This window comes from Bos grunniens, chromosome 2 (assembly GCF_055505025.1).
Source record: "Bos grunniens cultivar Pamir isolate PY7600 chromosome 2, Bosgru_T2T1.0, whole genome shotgun sequence".
Taxonomy (NCBI): Eukaryota; Metazoa; Chordata; class Mammalia; order Artiodactyla; family Bovidae; genus Bos; species Bos grunniens.
In genome coordinates, this window is record NC_141166.1 from 46,665,996 (window position 1) to 46,684,922 (window position 18,927).

General features: G+C 38.1%; 1 protein-coding gene and 1 non-coding gene across 2 annotated transcripts in view; both read left to right on the forward strand.

The window, feature by feature from the left end:
* The first annotated feature begins 1,088 nt into the window (after positions 1-1,088).
* LOC147378025 (cation channel sperm-associated targeting subunit tau-like) overlaps positions 1,089-18,927 on the forward strand; it is a 58,727-nt gene continuing 40,888 nt past the window's right edge. The window contains 4 exon segments of the mRNA XM_086323671.1: positions 1,089-1,451; positions 14,553-14,639; positions 15,208-15,259; positions 16,592-16,737. Of these exon segments, the coding sequence (XP_086179797.1) occupies positions 1,089-1,451; positions 14,553-14,639; positions 15,208-15,259; positions 16,592-16,737 (648 nt within the window).
* On the forward strand, positions 6,526-6,598 carry TRNAG-CCC (transfer RNA glycine (anticodon CCC)). The gene has a single exon. It is a non-coding gene; the product is annotated as a tRNA-Gly (tRNA).

The window sequence follows — 18,927 nt, forward strand, 5'->3', positions numbered from 1 at the left end:
GGAGAAGAGAGAAGGTTTATGAAGGATTAAGGGGCAGGCTTGTTTAACTTATATGCAGAGTACATCATGAGAAACGCTGGACTGGAAGAAACACAAGCTGGAATCAAGATTGCCGGGAGAAATATCAATAACCTCAGATATGCAGATAACACCACCCTTATGGCAGAAAGTGAAGAGAAACTAAAAAGCTTTCTTGATGAAAGTTAAAGAGGAGAGTGAAAAAGTTGGCTTAAAGCTCAACATTCAGAAAACGAAGATCATGGCATCTGGTCCCATCACTTCATGCAAAATAGATGGGGAAACAGAAACAGTGTCAGACTATTTTTTTGGGCTCCAAAATCAGTGTGGATGGTGATTGCAGCCATGAAATTAAAAGACGCTTACTCCTTGGAAGGAAAGTCATGTCCAACCTAGATAGCATATTGAAAAGCAGAGACATTACTTTGCCAACAAAGGTCCGTCTAGTCAAGGCTATGGTTTTTCCTGTGGTCATGAATGGATGTAAGAGTTGGACTGTGAAGAAGGCTGAGTGCCGAAGAATTGATGCTTTTGAACTGTGGTGTTGGAGAAGACTCTTGAGAGTCTCTTGGACTGCAAGGAGATCCAACCAGTCCATTCTGAAGGAGATCAGCCCTGGGATTTCTTTGGAGGGAATGATGCTGAAGCTGAAACTCCAGTACTTTGCCCACCTCATTCGAAGAGTTGACTCATTGGAAAAGACTGTGATGCTGGGAGGGATTGGGGGCAGGAGGAGAAGGGGACGACAGAGGATAAGATGGCTGGATGGCATCACTGACTCGATGGACGTGAGTCTGAGTGAACTCCTGGAGTTGGTGATGGACAGGGAGGCCTGGCGTGCTGCGATTCTGGGGTCGCGGAATCAGACACGACTGAGCGACTGAACTGAACTGAACTGAACTAAAAGGGCAGGCAGGAAACGAACTAAATTCAATCACCGTGCTGAGGAGCTTTCCTGTCAGCCAGCAAGCTCAGACTTCCTTCAAAGGGAGGCTGAAACGGCCTAAGCAAGGGCTTGCAGTTGAAAGTAGCACAGCCCCTGTTCCAGCCTGGGGCAGAGGCCGGCCTGAATGCGCAGGTCACGTGGTGTGGGTGCGTGCACAGGAAAAGCGCGGGAAAGGTGGGGGAGAGGGCTGCGCCTGCGCAGTAGCAGGCAGTCGGTTAGTGCGCAGACCTGCCCAGCCGAGGATGGAGGGATGGAGCCGCCCCAAGACGTGGAGAAGGTTTCCAACGCAGAAGATAATCACAACAGGCGGGTCCATTCCCTGTACACAGCACCGTTATTTCAGAGAATTTCCCAAACCAACTTGGAAAACATGCAAGCGAGGGGGTCGGAATTCTCTTCTACAGCCTGGAACGTCCAGGGGCGGGACAAGCCCTCTAATCTGTCCAAAGTCGAGTCCAAGGAGGGTCCTGGGTACCGGCTGCTGAATGTAAGTGGGGGGTCTGGTGGGTGGAGTCTGTTCCCTGACCCCATAGAGGGTCAGGCAGGACCAAGGGGTCAGTGTGCCAGTTGAGGGAGGGAAAACAGCCCTCGTTTGGAGAGTGGTAGTACAAAGAAAGCTGAGCGCAGAAGAATTGATACTTTTGAACTGTGGTGTTGGAGAAGACTCTTGAGAGTCCCTTGGAGTGCAAAGAGATCCAACCAGTCCGTCCTAAAGGAGATCAGTCCTGGGTGTTCATTGGAGGGGCTGATGTTGAAGCTGAAACTCCAATACTTTGGCCACCTGATGCGGAGAGCTGACTCATTTGAAAAGACGCTGATGCTGGGAAAGATTGAGGGCAGGAGGAGAAGGGGACCACAGAGGATGAGATGGTTAGATGGCACCACTGACACAATGGACATGGGTTTGGGTGGACTCTGGGAGTTGGTGATGGACAGGGAGGCCTGGTGTACTGCAGTTCATGGGGTCGCAAAGAGTCGGACATGACTGAGCGGCTGAACTGAACTGAACACCTGAGGAAGAGTTTTCTTGTGGGGCACACTGACAGTTATTTAACTTGTCAGAGCCCCGTTTAATTACTGCCTACCCTGAAGGGTTGTCTGAAGAACTAAAAGAGGTAATAATATAAAATATTTAATGCAGTGCGAAGTAAAGCGTTAATAGATGTTAGCTGCTAACATCATCATAAGCATCACTGGGAATTCATTTGTCTAAAGGGCTCAACTCCAGAAACATCAGTTAGCTCTCTTTTCAATGCCTGAGGTTCTTATACATGGCGTTGGTGTCCTGTTTTTAATTAAGTAAATTTGTATCTGAAGTGTGTGAAACTTGAGTTTAATTTCCATTTAGAGAAGGCGATGGCAACCCACTCCAGTATCCTTGCCTGGAAAATCCCATGGACGGAGGGGCCTGGTAGGCTGCAGTCCATGGGGTCGCTAAGAGTCGAACGCGACTCAGGGACTTCACTTTCATGCATTGGAGAAGGAAATGGCAACCCACTCCAGTGTTCTTGCCTGGAGAATCCCAGGGACAGGGGAACCTGGTGGGCTGCCGTCTATGGGGTTGCACAGAGTCGGACACAACTGAAGCGACTTAGCAGCAGCAGCAGCGGTGGTACTGCCAAAACTTAGAGGAAATGGAAAAGGGGAATCAAACTGAAACTCACATTTTCAAAGTCTGTTAGAGTGTTATTAGGAAATTTTTCATTCTTTGTTGTTCTTAAATTTTTAAAAAATAGTACAGTATTTATCAGGAAACAATTCATGTACATAAAGATATTGTTCTATTAGGAAACAAACAGTACACGAATTGAATTTGCCTTCTAGTTCTTGTATATAATTTTTATATTTAGATTCCTAATTTATTTGTAATGTGTGGTATGCAGTCTGGATTTAATTTATTCTTTTCCCAAATAAATGTCCCAACACCATTTCTTTAAAAAAAAAAAGTCTGTCTTTGCCCTAGAGTTTTGAGATGCCTCGTTTATGCATAAGATTTAAGCTTCCATATATGTTTTTTTTTCTGGACTTCTATTCTATTCCATTGGTGTTTATCAATTCAAGTGCCAAGACCTTACAATTTTTTTAAGAAAAGATAAATCCTTTGTTGCAGGAATCTTTAACATGCTGAATGCCTTGTGAATATTCAAGAAGGGAATATGAAATGCAGCATTTCCCAAGGTCAATCATATTTAGTAGGCATTTCCATATATTTCATGACTCTACCTTGGGAAAGGTAGTTAAGACCATACTCTTTTATTTAAAGACTTAAAGTATGTTTTGAAGTCTGGTAGGGCTGGACCCCTTCCTTTTTGTAGTTTTCTTTTCCTGTAACTTCCTGATTATTCTCACTCTTTATAAAAACTTTGTTAACTTGTTTATCTCATAATAAAAGGCTTTTAAAAAACTAAAGATTACATTACATTTGTAAATTAAGTAGAACTGACATCTTTATGATGTTGGTCTGTCCTATCCAGAGATGTTTTTCATTATTCAACTCTACTTTTGTGTCTTTCAGAAGTGTTTTAAAGTTTTCCTCTTAAGAGTTTTGCACACTTCTTGTTAAGATTATTCCTCAGGTGGGGCTTCTTCTGCTTTATATACTTCAATTATTTGTCTATATTAAGGCTATAGATGTCTGTATGTTAATTTCATGTCCTGCTTCCTTATTGAATTTTTTTAAATAATTGAGTTAGTAGTAGTATTAATTCTCTAGGGTTTAGATATATTTGAAGATGATCTTGCCTCTATTTGATTTTTCTTGCCTAACTGCTTGGACTAATGCTACCAGTTAGTAACATGTTGAGTCATAGTAGAGACAGTAGACAACCTTGCCTTGTTCCTGATCTTAGTAAATGTTTCCACTATTTCTCCACCAAATGAAATATTTGAAGGTTCAAACTTCAAGTACTGGCTTAATTGCTATTTTTGTGAGTGTTTTAACAGGAAAAGTTGTTGAATTTTATCAGAGGCCATTTATTAATAAATATATATGGAAATAATTGCATAATTTTTCTCCTTATATCCTAAGGAGAGATTCATTATTAGTGAGTTTCCTATTATTGAACCAACTTATTACATTCCTAGAATTAATCTCACTTGATTATTGCATATTATTTTCTTTGCGGTATTAGATTGTTTTTATTATTTAGTATCTTTGTATCAATATTTTTGTTATATTCATTTATTGGAGAAGGAAATGGCAACCCAATCCAGTATTCTTGCCTGGAGAATCGCATGAACAGAGGAGTCTGGTGGGCTACAGTCAGTGGGGTCGCATAGAGTTGGACACAAAAAGCCTCTTGATGAAAGTGAAAGAGGAGAGTGAAAAAGTTGGCTTAAAGCTCAACATTCAGAAAACGAAGATCATGGCATCTGGTCCCTTCACTTCATGGGAACTAGATGGGGAAACAGTGGAAACAGTGTCAGACTATTTTTTTGGGCTCCAAAATCAGTGTGGATGGTGATTGCAGCCATGAAATTAAAAGACGCTTACTCCTTGGAAAGAAAATTATGACCAACCTAGATAGCATATTGAAAAGCAGAGACATTACTTTGCCAACAAAGGTCTGTCTAGTCAAGGCTATGGTTTTTCCAGTGGTCATGTATGGATGCAAGAGCTGGACTGTGAAGAAAGCTGAGCACCGAAGAATTGATGCTTTTGAACTGTGGTGTTGGAGAAGACGCTTGAGAGTCTCTTGGACTGCAAGGAGATCCAACCAGTCCATCCTAAAGGAGATCAGTCCTGGGTGTTCATTGGAAGGACTGATGCTGAAGCTGAAACTCCAGTACTTTGGCCACCTCATTCGAAGAGTTGACTCATTGGAAAAGACCCTGATGCTGGAGAGATTTGGGGCAGGAGGAGAAGGGGACGACAGAGGATGAGATGGCTGGATGGCATCACTGACTCGATGGACATGAGTTTGGGTGAACTCTGGGAGTTGGTGATGGACAAAGAGGCCTGGCTGCGATTCATGGGGTCGCAAAGAGTCGGACACGACTGAGTGACTGAACTGAACTGAACTGAAGTACCTTCGCATTCATCTGTAATTTCCTTTATGGGTTTAGGTATCAATGCTATGCTTGCTTTGTAAAAAGAATAGGAAAGTTTTTGTTAATGGTGCTATGGGATACTTAATTTTTTAATTTGGTAGAATTCCCTGTGAAATCATCTGGGCCCGGTGCTTTTCATTGGTGATAGCTCATTGCTAGCTCTCTCTCTCTCTCTTTTTAAATAGAAAGTGGTCTGTTCAAACTGTTTACCATTAACAGCATCAATTTTGTTGAATTGTATTTCCTTAGGGGATTATACGGAGAAGGCGATGGCAACCCACTCCGTTACTCTTGCCTGGAAAAGCCCATGGACAGAGGAGCCTGGTGGGCTCCAGCCCATGGGGTCGCTAAGAGTCAGACATAACTCAGCGACTTCACTCTCACTTTTCACTTTCATGCATTAGAGAAGGAAATGGCAACCCGCTCTAGTGTTCTTGCCTGGAGAATCTCAGGGACGCGGGAGCCTGGTGGGCTGCCGTCTATGGGGTCGAACAGAGTGGGACATGACTAAAGCGACTTAGCAGCAGCAGCAGGAGATATACATTATATTTAGGTTTTAAAATACATTTGGAGGTCTGCAAAGTAGTCTTTTATGGTTTTTCAAAGATCTTATTTCTTATTTGTGTCTTATCCTTGTATATTGATTAAGCTAGCTAGTGGTTTGTATATTTTGTTGGCTCTGTAGATCAATTTGGGCTTCCTAGCAGCTCAGTGGTAAAGAGCCTGCCTGCCAATGCAGGAGACATGGGTTCAATCCCTGGATTGGGAAGATCCTCTGGAGAAGGAAGTGGCAACCCACTCTAATAGTCTTGCTTGGAACATTCCATGGACAGAGGAGCCTGACAGGCTATAGTCCATAGGGTCTCAAAGAGTCGGACACAACTGAGCACACACACAGTCATAGATCAGTTTGAGAATCGATTTTTTAACAATATTGAATCTTTCCAGTCATAAACATGGAAGTTTTCCATTCATTTAGATCTTTAATTTCACTCAGGAATGTTTTATAGTTTTCAGTGTACTAGTCTTACATTTCTTCTTTTAATTTTACTAAGTATTTTATTATTTTGATGCTATTTCTAATGTAATTGTTTTCTTTTTATTTCCAGATTTTTCATTGCTAGTATATAGAAATGCAGTTGATTTTTATATTTTGTTCATATAGCCTAAGACCTTGCTGAACTCAGTTGTTAATTCCAGTAGTTTCTCTCTTCCTCTTGTTTTTTTGGTGGATTTTTTAGGAATTTCTGTATACGGAACGGTGTCACCCGCAAATAAAGATAGTTTTAGTTCTTTCTCTCAAATGTGGATACTTTTTCTTTCTTTTTCTTGTCTGATTGCCGTGAATAGAACCTGTAGTACGATGTTGATTAAAAATAGACTGAACATTATTGCCTTACCAATCTTAAAGTGGAAAACATTCAGTCTTTCACCATTGAGTGTGATGTTGGAGAATTTCCCTTCTGTTCCTCGTCTGTTCAGAGTTTTTATTTAGAATACATTTTAGAACTTCCCTGGTGGTCCAGTGGTTGAGACTCTGCACTCCCAATGCAGGGGGCCCAGGTTCAATCCCTGGTTGGGGAACTAGTCCTACGTGCTACAACTGAGATCAAGTGCAGCCAAATAAATAAGTAAATATTTTTTTAAAAAGAATATATCTTGATTTTGTCAAATACATTTTCTGCATCTAGCTAAATTATGTCATTTTGTCCTTTATTGGACATACTAATATGACTTATTATATTAATTTTATTACATTGATGTTTCAGATGAAAAAAATCCCACTTTGTCATGGTGTATGGTTCTTTTTAATATGTTGTTGGATTTAATTTACTAACATCTTGTGGAAGATTTTTGCCTCTGTGTTTGTAAGGAATAATGATTTATTGTTTTTTCATCTTGTGATGCCTGTCTGGCTTTGGTATTAATATAATACTGACCTCATAGAATAACGTGGGATGTGTACTTTCCTCTTCTTTTTTTCTTTTTCCTTGAGTTTGTTAAGGATTGTAAGTATTTGATAGAATTCACCAGTGAAACAGTTTGGGCCTAAGTTGTTTTTGTTTGGTTTGGTAGGAAGAGCTTCAATTAGTAATTTAATTTCTTTAGTTGTTGTAAGTCTTTCCAGATATTCTTATTCAATTTTGATAATATGCGCCTTGATAGACATTTTTCCATTTCATCTAAATTTCTAATTGGTTAACATAAAATTATTTGAGGTTGTAAGTAGTTACCTTATATGTCAATAAACTTTTGCTGATGCAGTGAAGTTTAGGATTTGTGATGGAGGCCATTATCCTGGATTATCTGATGGGCCCTATGTATAATCACAAATGTCCTTATAAGAGAGAGATAGAGGGATATTTGGACACACTCAGAAGAGAAGGTAATGTGACCAGAGGTAGAGGTTGTAGTGATGTGACCACAAGCTAAGGAATGCTGCCCTGTTGTCAGAAGCTATAAGGCATAAGACTGGATTTTTCCTTAAAATTTTGGCCAAGGGAGACTGATACTAGACTTCTGGTCTACACAACTGTGAAAAAACAAATTTTTGTTGTTTTAGGTCACCAAGTTTGTAGCAATTTGTATAGCAGCTACAAGAACTAATACAATGCTATTTCTTTATAACCCTTTTAATTTTGTAAGATCAGTGGTATACCCCTTTCTTTTTTGGTTTTGGTAATTTGTAACCTCTGTCTTTTATCTTCATCAGTATAGCTAAAGGTTTGGCAGTTTTGGTGATCTTTTCAAGAACCTACCTTTAGTTTCATTGATTTTTTTAAATCTTAATAATTTCTATTCTAACCTTTATTTTCTTCCTCTTGCTTACTTTGAGTTGAGCTTGCTCTTATTTTTCTAAGTATGTTTAATGCTGATTTTCAGCTGAGCACTGCTTTAGGTGCACTTCATGAGTTTTGTGTTGTGTTTTCATTTTTATTCAGCTCATAATGTATTCTGACTTTTTTTCTTCTTTGGCCCAGAGTTTATTTACAAATGTTTTTAATTTCCAGGATTTGTGTATTTCCCAAATTTCCTTGTGTTCTTATAATTTATTCTGTTGAAGTAGGAGAACATTCTTTGTTTGATTTCAATTTTGCCAAATTTTATTGAAACTGGTTTTATGGGCTAGTATATGGTACATCTTACAGAATGTCCTATGTGCAGTTAAAGATATGTATTTCGGGGGGTTTTGTTCAATATTTTGTTTGTAAGATTCATTCACGCTGTGTGTATGTGTAGTTATTAATTTTCCTTGCTTTGTAATGTTCCATTGTATGAACATAACACATTATATTTATCCATTCCATTGTTAACGAATATTTGGGTTGTTTCTATTTTTTGGCTATGGTGAATAATACAGCTGTAACTGTTCTTGTATATGTCTTTTGATACACATGTTTTTACATTGTGTTGAGGATATATCTAAGAATGGAATTTCTGGGTCATTATTATGTATATATTCAACCAAATACCAAATGGTTTTCAAAGAGAATATACCAATTTATATTCCCACTGGCAGTGTGTTAGAGTTCTAGATAATCTCCATCCTTCCATTTCATAGTGCCCGTCTCTTAATGGTTAGGCATCTCAGGGAAATGTAGTGGTATCTCTTTCTGGTGTTAGCTTTCATTTCCCTGATGACTAATGAGGGTGAGTTCCCTTCCAAATGATTATGAGTGATCTTATAAACTATTTTGTGAAGTGCTTGTTCTCCATTTTTCTGTTGGATTGTCTTTTTCTTACTAGTTTGTATACTTTTGTGTATACATTCTAGTTATAGGCCCTTTGTCAGTTATACTAAACATGTTGCAAAAATCTTCCAGTCAGTGTCTTATCTTTTCACTTTCCTCTGCGTATGTGTGTGTGTGTGTGTGTGTATGTGTGTTCTCGGTGGTGTCTGACTCTTTGTGACCCCATGGACTGCAGCTCGGCAGGCTCCTCTGTCCATGGGATTTTGCTGACAGTAACATCTATTTCTGCTTTATTGACTATGCCAAAGCCTTTGACTGTGTGGATTACAATAAACTGTGGAAAATTATGAAAGAGATGGGAATACCAGACCACCTAACCTGCCTCTTGAGAAATTTGTATGCAGGTCAGGAAGCAACAGTTAGAACTGGACATGGAACAACAGAATGGTTCCAAATAGGAAAAGGAGTACGTCAAGGCTGTATATTGTCACCCTGTACTTCTATGCAGAGTACATCATGAGAAACGCTGGGCTGGAAGAAGCACAAGCTGTAATCAAGATTGCCGGGAGAAATAACAATAACCTCAGATATGCAGATGATACCACCCTTATGGCAGAAAGCAAAGAGGAACTAAAGAGCCTCTTGATGAAAGTGAAAGAGGAGAGTGAAAAAGTTGGCTTAAAACTCAACATTCAGAAAAGGAAGATCATGGCATCTGGTCCCATCACTTCATGGGAAATAGATGGGGAAACAGTGTCAGACTTTATTTTTTTGGGGCTCCAAAATCAGTGCAGATGGTGACTGCAGCCATGAAATTAAAAGACGCTTACTCCTTGGAAGAAAAGTTATGACCAACCTAGAGAGCATATTGAAAAGCAGAGACATTACTTTGCCAACAAAGGTCCGTCTAGTCAAGGCTATGGTTTTTCCAGTGGTCATGTATGGATGTGAGAGTTGGACTGTGAAGAAAGCTGAGCACTAAAGAATTGATGCTTTTGAACTGTGGTGTTGGAGAAGACTCTTGAGAGTCCCTTGGACTGCAAGGAGATCCAACCAGTCCATTCTGAAGGAGATCAGCTCTGGGATTTCTTTGGAAGGAATGATGCTAAAGCTGCAACTCCAGTACTTTGGCCACCTCATGCGAAGAGTTGACTTATTGGAAAAGACTGTGATGCTGGGAGGGATTGGGGTCAGGAGGAGAAGGGGACGACAGAGGATGAGATGGCTGGATGGCATCGCTGACTCGATGGAGATGAGTCTGAGTGAACTCTGGGAGTTGGTGATGGACAGGGGGGCCTGGCGTGCTGCGATTCATGGGGTTGCAAAGAGTCGGACACGACTGAGCGACTGAACTGAACTGAACTGAATACTGGAGTGGGTTGCCATTTCCTCCTCCAGGGACTGGAATCCGTGCTTCCTGCAACTGCTACATTGAGAGGTGGATTCTTTACCACTGCGCCACCTGGGAAGCCCCTTCACTTTCCTAACGGTGTCATTAATAAACAAAAGTTATTAAATTTAATGTGGTTTACTGTTTCAGACTTTTTCTTTGTGGTTATTGCTCTGTGTTCTGTTTTAGAAATCTACCTATATCATCTTCTAATTGTTTATATCATGAAAACGTCATGAAAATCTTCTTCTGTATCATCTTTTAATTGTTTTTCCTTTCACATTGAGATCTGCAATTCACTGTAACTGATTCTGTGTGTGCACTGTGAGGTATGTGTCAGGTTTTCTGTTCTTTTTTTCTCTTTTTTTCCCTTTTGCTCTTCATTCTTTTCTCTTCTTTCCCTTCTCTCTCTCTTTCTGCTTTTTCTTCTTTCTCTCTCTTTCTTCTGTATGGCAATTTCTACTTACTCATTTGAGAGTGTTTTTTACCTCACTATTCTTTAGTTCCATCTTTGTCACAAGTGAAGTTTGCATAAATGTTTGTTTCCAGACTCTCTAATGAGTTTATTTGGTGCATTTATCTATTGTTATGCTAAGAATTCTGGTGATGAGTCACAGTTGAAAACTATTATGGAATTCTTACCTCCATATCATATTGAAGGCAGTGGGCCTATCAGATGGAGAAGGTGTTCATTCTGAGCAGACTGTGCCGAGATGGGCATACACGTGGGAACTGGCAGCTTCAAACCTCCAGAAAGACAGATTTGGAAAGAGAGACATAGGCATCTAAATGTGACTTCTTAGCAATATTCTCCAAATTTCTTTGACTGCACAATATTATCAGTAAAAATATGTGAATATCTTTAACCAATGTTTTTAATATTTATTTATACTTTATAAAATGTAATGCAATTTACTTTATAGATTCTACAATATACAAAAATTAAAAATTATAAATAAGCAATATTTCTAAAACTGATTTTTAATTCATTTTGTTTATTACTGGTACAGAACTCAATAAATATCACTATTTTTGAAAAACATGATTTAATACTTAGTGATGTAGTGGTTTGAAGGTCTGGTTTAAGGCAAATGTATTTCAGTATTAGGTTTTTAATGCTGTTATATTTAGAAAAGATACCTTTAAATATTCGAAATTCCAATTGGAAGCAATGCTTTTTCGTTGAGCCTGTTAAATCACAGTACTCATTTTTCATTTCTGTCATGTTATTCAAAGTTTTTAGCTCACATGTTTTGCATAAAATGTTACTTTTCTGATTAATTAGTTCTGGTAAACTCTGGGGAGGGCTTTCATTTTTTTACGTTTAAAAGGAAAAGTGGTCTCTTAAGCTGCTGGTGGGCTTCCCTGGTAGCTCAGCTGGTAAAGATCTGGAGAATCCTCATGAACAGAGAAGTCCATGGGGTCGCAAAGAGTCAGACACGATAGAGTGACTAAGCACAGCACACAGCACACAACCTGCTGAAACTCTTCATTTGTGAATTTTTTAAACAAAAGTGTTTCTAAATTTTCAAGTGTGCTCATAACACATTTGCATACACATAAAGTAACATTAGAAGGAAATATTTCCAGTAGTTTTTAAAATGTTCTTATCTTAACGTGAGTTTATTTCAAAAAGATAGTTATTTTCTTACTCATTAAAATGTCACCACCTTACTCTGAAAGGACAGATTAAGAAGTATATATTTTAAAATATTTGCTAGTTTGTGTACTACTGACAGCCATCGAAGAAAAGTTTAGCAAGTTGAAACATTTCTTTTTGTAAAACCAAAGTGTATGATGCATCTTTATGTTTACTAACTTTTTAAAAGGGCTTTGCCATGAAATTTCTTGTGATCAATGTTTATCTATTTGCAAAGTAGACTAGATATTCTACTCAAGGTAATGTAATTGATTGACCTACTTAACTAGCAAACTCAGTACCCAAACTGTTTTTAAGAATTCCATGCACCTGTAGCTTGTACAATGAATGACAGTATCTGACCAATCGAATAAATTATTGTTTTTCCATGTATAAGATATGTGCAGAGAATGTGTAAAGATAAACTCCTTCTCAGCATTTGTTTTCTTATAGTGAAACTGTCATTGTTTTTTAACTTGTCTTCAACACTGGGCTGAACTTCTCAAGGGTAGGAACATTTCAAGCTGAAATCAACACAATGCCAGGCATATAATCCTGCCAGTACACTGCTACTGCTAAGTCGCTTCAGTCGTATCCGACTCTGTGCGACCCTATAGACGGCAGGCCACCAGGCTCCCCTGTCCCTGGGATTCTCCAGGCAAGAACACTGTAGTGGGTTGTCATTGCCTTCTCCAGTGCAGGAAAGTGAAAAGTGAGAGTGAAGTCGCTCAGTCGTGTCTGACTCTTAGTGACCCCATGAACTGCAGCCTACTGGGCTCCTCCATCCATGGGATTTTCCAGGCAAGAGTACTGGAGTGGGGTGCCATTGCTTTCTCCACTCCAGTACACCAGTGAATGTTAATTGATGTAAGGATAGTGATGTTGCCATTAGCACTAGGAGGGGGAGAATGCTAGGAGAAGGTAAACCTGTATGTAGGCTGGTGGGTTTTCAAGGAAAACTGTGGAATAGGGGAGAGTGGTCCAGAAAGGCCGTTGGAGACAAAGTGCAGAGCGATGTAAGTGAACGTAGAGGCTTTTAAATAGAAGTGCCAGGAGGGACTTCTGTTCAAGGTGGGGCCGAAGGCAGCGGAGAAAAAAGGCAAGTGGAATTAACTGGAATTAAAATTCTCCACAGGTTCAGGAGAAATTCTATGTGGTGTCAGAGGCTTTATGAGACTAGTCTTTAGAAGTTTTGTTCAAGGTTCTAAATAGAATTTTGGCAAAGAGTTGTTTTGCTCATGCTGCTGCCATTGAAGAGAGCTCTGCTCATATGAGGAAGGAAAAGTAAAAAAGATAATAAAGTGAGGATTGTTAAGTAAAATGCCAAATTGTTAAGGCTAAATTGAGTATTAGTATTCTAAAGAAGTTTTTCCTAATTATTTTGTAGTCATTAAGATGCATTTTCAAAGTAGACTTCCATAAGAAGATCATTAAAACATTAGAAAGTATGGTGTTCCATATTAAATACACATAGACTGTACACAGATTGATATTTTTGTAACAATACAGTGTCATTCAGTTAGCTTAACTTGTGAATTAATCATATATAAAAAGCACATTAAACCACAGATGCAACAATAACAAAATGATCCAAGATATATATTAAAAAAATGTTTTCAGTACACCTCAAGTATTTGTTTTGTCCTTTAAAATGAAATTTTCAACATAACTAAGGATTTATGCATATTATATGAATTAAACAAGTGATTCTTAAAAGACACATAACAACAAAGCTTTTGGGAAATTTTTCCTTATAGATAAGATCATGTTGATTCAAGTTCAGCACTGGTTGAGAATAAATATAATTCTCCTTTTCAGGTTAGATTTAATAGACCATTTGTTCACTATTCCCCTCACCTTTCCTCTCATTCCCCTTCCCATCCCTTGCTCTTTACTTTAAAAATCTGTATTAAAATGTTTTATAATTTTTAAATGCTAACCATTATGTGTAGTGACCGGAGCAGAAGAGACACAGATGTATAGAACAGTCTTTTGGACTCGGGGGGGGGGGGGGGCTGGGGGGATGATTTGGGAGAATGTCATTGAAACATGTATAATATCATATAAGAAACGAATCGCCAGTCCAGGTTTGATGCAGGATACAGGAAGCTTGGGGCTGATGCACTGGGATGACCCAGAGGGATGGTATGGGGAGGGAGGTGGGAAGGGGGTTCAGGATTGGGAACATGTGTACACCCGTGGTGGATTCATGTTGATGTATGGCAAAACCAATACAATATTGTAAAGTAATTAGCCTCTAATTAAAATAAATAAATTTAATTAAAAAAATAAAATAAAAACAAAGTTAAATATCAACCCACAGATACCAATTGATTGAATTATTCTGGATGAAATCACACAACCAAAAACCAAAAGCCATCTATTTATTAGTCCTTTCCAGGGTACCTATTATTCCAAAGGATGTAATTGCAGTCCCTGCAGTGGCTGATAACTGAAGGAATACTGGAATAATTTGCACCAGGATTACTGCTGTTTGTGAGATACAGGATCTAGTCCACATTAGATTGAGATGATCATTTTTTGTTAGCAAGGAGAACTCACTGTTCATGCTATTATGTACTTCTCTCCTGTCTCACAATTCCATTAATGATTTTACATTTAAATGTACACATTTTGTTTCTCTGCTAACTTAATAAGCTTGGGGTAGAGATGAGTTTTCAAGTCATAGAATATATAATACTAAAATATATAGTATCTGATACTAGACACTCATAAAATACTTGTTGAATTGAAGTGATATTTTATCTAATTATATTCTTCTTTGCCTTCTAAAGTCTCAACTTATTTACATTGTAGATGCTGAGAAAAACTCTTAAAGGGTCTGAAAATAAAGCACCAGAAGTAACACATGAGGCACCGAGTTTGGTGCCATTTGGGGATGTGGTATGTATGACTAAGTCTCAATAAACCCATATAAATTATTTATTTCATATGAAGACAGTTTAATGTTTATTACATGGTATCAAAAACATGAATAGAAAATGGCTGTCTCTGATAACCATATTCATGAATTTTTCATTTTTATGAGTCAGATAAGCATTCTAATAATCACTGAAATTACAGAAAACATTCTGATTCGCAGAAAAACTGTTATCTATACTAGGGATTCCCAAGATGTTATGTTTTAATATAACATCTCACCTAATGTAAAATGTCCTCACCTAATGTAAAATGAAAATGATTCAGAGAGTGACAGCTGTATTGAAGTTAATAAATGAACCATTTTTGGCTTTTAATTCTTGTTTATTTTAGGTTTACTTTGAACAAATCTTGCCTATTTTTCTTCTGTATTTCTGTTTTATATCTGTGACTAGATATTGCTAATAAAAAATTTCTAATGAGAAAAACTAACAAAGTGAAACTTTAAAAAATACAGTTTGGTGATAGTAAAATGAAAGAAAAATTAACTTTAAAAAATACATTCTCTGTGTTTTTATTTTGATTGTTATAGGTCGGCTGCCTGGCCATTCATATAAGAAACTGCAAACATTTTACGCCTAAGAGTATCCTTTCTTTCGATTTAACGATCATACTATGATCGTATGTCACTGTTTCAGTTATATATTGCTGCCTTACAAAACACTCAAAGACTCAGTAGCTTAAAACATTTACCATTTTACTACCAATCATTATCTGTGCATTCACTAAGTGGTTCTTCTGCTTCACATTTTCACAGCTGGGGCTGTAGTTCAAAAGGGCTGGTATGTCCAAAAGAACTCATTTAAGTGTCTGGTGCCTTAATGAGAATGCCTGAAGGACTGGACTTAGCTGAGAGGCTGGACCTTTCTACCCATGTAGTCCCAGGGTCTTGTCTTTCATCATTAATTTTGATTTTAAAATATTAAAATACTATCTTGATTACTAAAGTCTCTGGTGTCCACTTAACTTTGTACCCTGGGTAGTGCCTCTCTCACCTTGTCCTAATCTCAGCCATGGTCATGTCCATTGCATGTTAAAATAGTCACAGGACTAGGCCAGATTCAAGAGCAGAGGAAAATATTAAGTTGACTTTTTGAGGCGGGGAGTGACAAAAGATTTTGAACTATCTGTAATCCACCTCAATTATCATGTAAGTTTAAGAAAAAATATTTATCTTCTTGGATGATAGTACTAGTTTATTTCTATGCATCTCTTAAACATTGTTTAAAGAATTTATTTTTCTCGGTGACTTTAAGTAAGTTGAATGCTTATTATTGGATTATTATAGCATAAAACCAGCCTCATTATGAAGCCTTGATGGTTCTTTTTTATATAAAGTGAATTATTGAAGAGAATTCTATATAACAGAGTTTTAAAGATAAATCATAAAAACAAAATTGTTTTAATTCATGGAGTGCTATGAAAGATAAAAACACTGACCAATATAGTATATGTGAAGTAGATAGTAAAGTGAATTAAAGTGAATTACAAGATAAAATTAAATTAAAATATATTGAAATTAAAATTAGAATAAAATTAAAAATAAATTATTCTGAATTATTATATTTTTTGAATTTCCACATAATTATTAGAAAAAGTTTTCAAGTATGTGTTGTGAATGTTTGGTTACCTTAAAAATAATATATAGGAAAGTTTTCAGAATAATTATAATGAAAATGTGAGGATAAAAACATAAGTTATCTAATGAAGAATCAACCGTCTTTTCCTGATTGTGCCTACCACCAGTGGGCAAAAGTACTATTTTAAAATGCTTTCTTTACTGTTTAATATGCTCTGTAACTTCTTTCTTTATTTTATTGAGTCTTAGGTTTTGGCCTGAATTGTTTAATGGGTTAATTTTACAATGTGTTACTGTCAATTACAGTAAAATTTGCTTCCTAAATATGTATTTTCAGTCATTTCCCAGCATTACAGTAATTTGTTCATTCGCATCTCTATTAACAATGTGGTGAAATGTACAAAAACTTGTAGCTTGCTGTCCCAAAACACTGAAAAGGACATTATGATTACATTTGATGAAGTGAAGTATTTTTCTGTACAGGTAATGTTAAATTTCTTTTCAAGAAAAAATAATGTATTCTTTATAATTTGAAATATTCTACACTAATGTGTTTTTTCCTCAGGGGATAGGAAAAAAACAAAAGCAGTGTTCTTTTATTTGGTATTTTACAGTATTTATTTCTATGTTATGGGCTATATTGATGTTTTTGCAGCTTACTGTAAAATATATAATTGTGGTCTTCTCTGAGAGCTTGTTGGTGGTGATTCTCAGTGTTATCACACATGCACGCATTCTTCTCTGTCTCACTCTTCCCCTCCCATCTGCCCTCTTCCACCTGTCTTAGTCAGGGTGGGCTATTATAGCAAATTACCACAGACTGGATGGCTTAAAAAACAGACCTTTATTTCTTGCTTTTCTGGAAGGTAGGAAGTTCCTTCAGTTCAGTTCAGTTGCTCAGTCATGTCCAACTCTTTGCGACCCCATGATCACAGCACGCCAGGCCTCCCTGTCCATCACCAACTCCTGGAGTTTACCCAAACTCATGTCCTTCGAGTCGGTGATGCCATCCAGCCATCTCATCCTCTGTCGTCCCCTTCTCCTCCTGACCCCAATCCCTCCCAGCATCAGGGTCTTTTCCAATGAGTCAACTCTTTGCATGAGGTGGCCAAAGTATTGGAGTTTCAGCTTTAGCATCAGTCCTTCCAATGAACACGCAGGACTGATCTCCTTTAGGATGGACTGGTTAGATCTCCTTGCAGTCCAAGGGACTCTCAAGCGTCTTCTCCAACACCACAGTTCAAAAGCATCAATTCTTTGGTACTCAGCTTTCTTCACAGTCCAACTCTCACATCCATACATGACCACTGGAAAAACCATAGCCTTGACTAGATGGACCTTTGTTGGCAAAGTAATGTCTCTGCTTTTGAATATGCTATCTAGGTTGGTCATAACTTTTCTTCCAAGGAGTAAGCGTCTTTTAATTTCATGGCTGCAGTCACCATCTGCACTGATTTTGGAACCCCAAAAAATAAAGTCTGACACTGTTTCCCCATCTATTTTGCATGAAGTGATGGGACCAGATGCCATGATCTTCGTTTTCTGAATGTTGAGCTTTAAGCCAACTTTTTCACTGTCCATTTTCACTTTCAGCAAGAGGCTTTTTAGTTCCTCTTCACTTTCTGCCATAAGGGTGGTGTCATCTGCATATCTGAGGTTATTGATATTTCTCCTGGCAATCTTGATTCCAGCTTGTGCTTCCTCCAGCCCAGCATTTCTCATGATGTACTCGGCATATAAGTTAAATAAGCAGGGTGACAATATACAGGTTTGACGTACTCCTTTTCCTATTTGGAACCATTCTGTTGTTCCATGTCCAGTTCTAACTGTTGCTTCCTGACCTGCATATAGGTTTCTCAAGAGGCAGGTCAGGTGGTCTGGTATTCCCATCTCTTTCAGAATTTTCCACAGTTTATTGTGATCCACACAGTCAAAGGCTTTGGCATAGTCAATAAATCAGAATTAGATGTTTTTCTGGAACTCTCTTGCCTTTTCCATGATCCAGTGGATGTTGGCAATTTGATCTCTGGTTCCTCTGCTTTTTCTAAATCCAGCTTGAACATCTGGATGTTCACGGTTCACGTATTGTTTAAGCCTGGCTTGGAGAATTTTGAGCATTACTTTACTAGTGTGTGAGATGAGTGCAATTGTATGGTAGTTTGAACATTCTTTGGCATTGCCTTTCTTTGGGATTGGAATGAAAACTGACCTTTTCCAGTCCTGTGGCCACTGCTGAGTTTTCCAAATTTGCTGGCATATTGAGTGCAGCACTTTCACAGCATCATCCTTCAGGATTTGAAATAGCTCAACTGGGATTCCATCACCTCCACTAGCTTTGTTCGTAGTGATGCTTTCTAAGGCCCACTTGACTTCACATTCCAGGGTGTCTGGCTCCTTAGAAGGACACTAATCAGAATTTACAAGGGCTCCAATTCTCATGACCTAGTTACCTCCCAAACACCCCATGAACAAATACCATTGCATTGGAGATTTAGGCTACAACATGACTTTTGAGAGGACCCAAATGTTCAGGCCATAGCACACCTTTTTTTTCATCTCCTTTTCCTTTACCTCTCTGCTTTCTTCTTATATAAGACTCTCTCATTCCTTTTGTACAGATTAGCTTATTTAGTCTTTATAACAACCCTTTGCTATACTCTTATATATATTCTT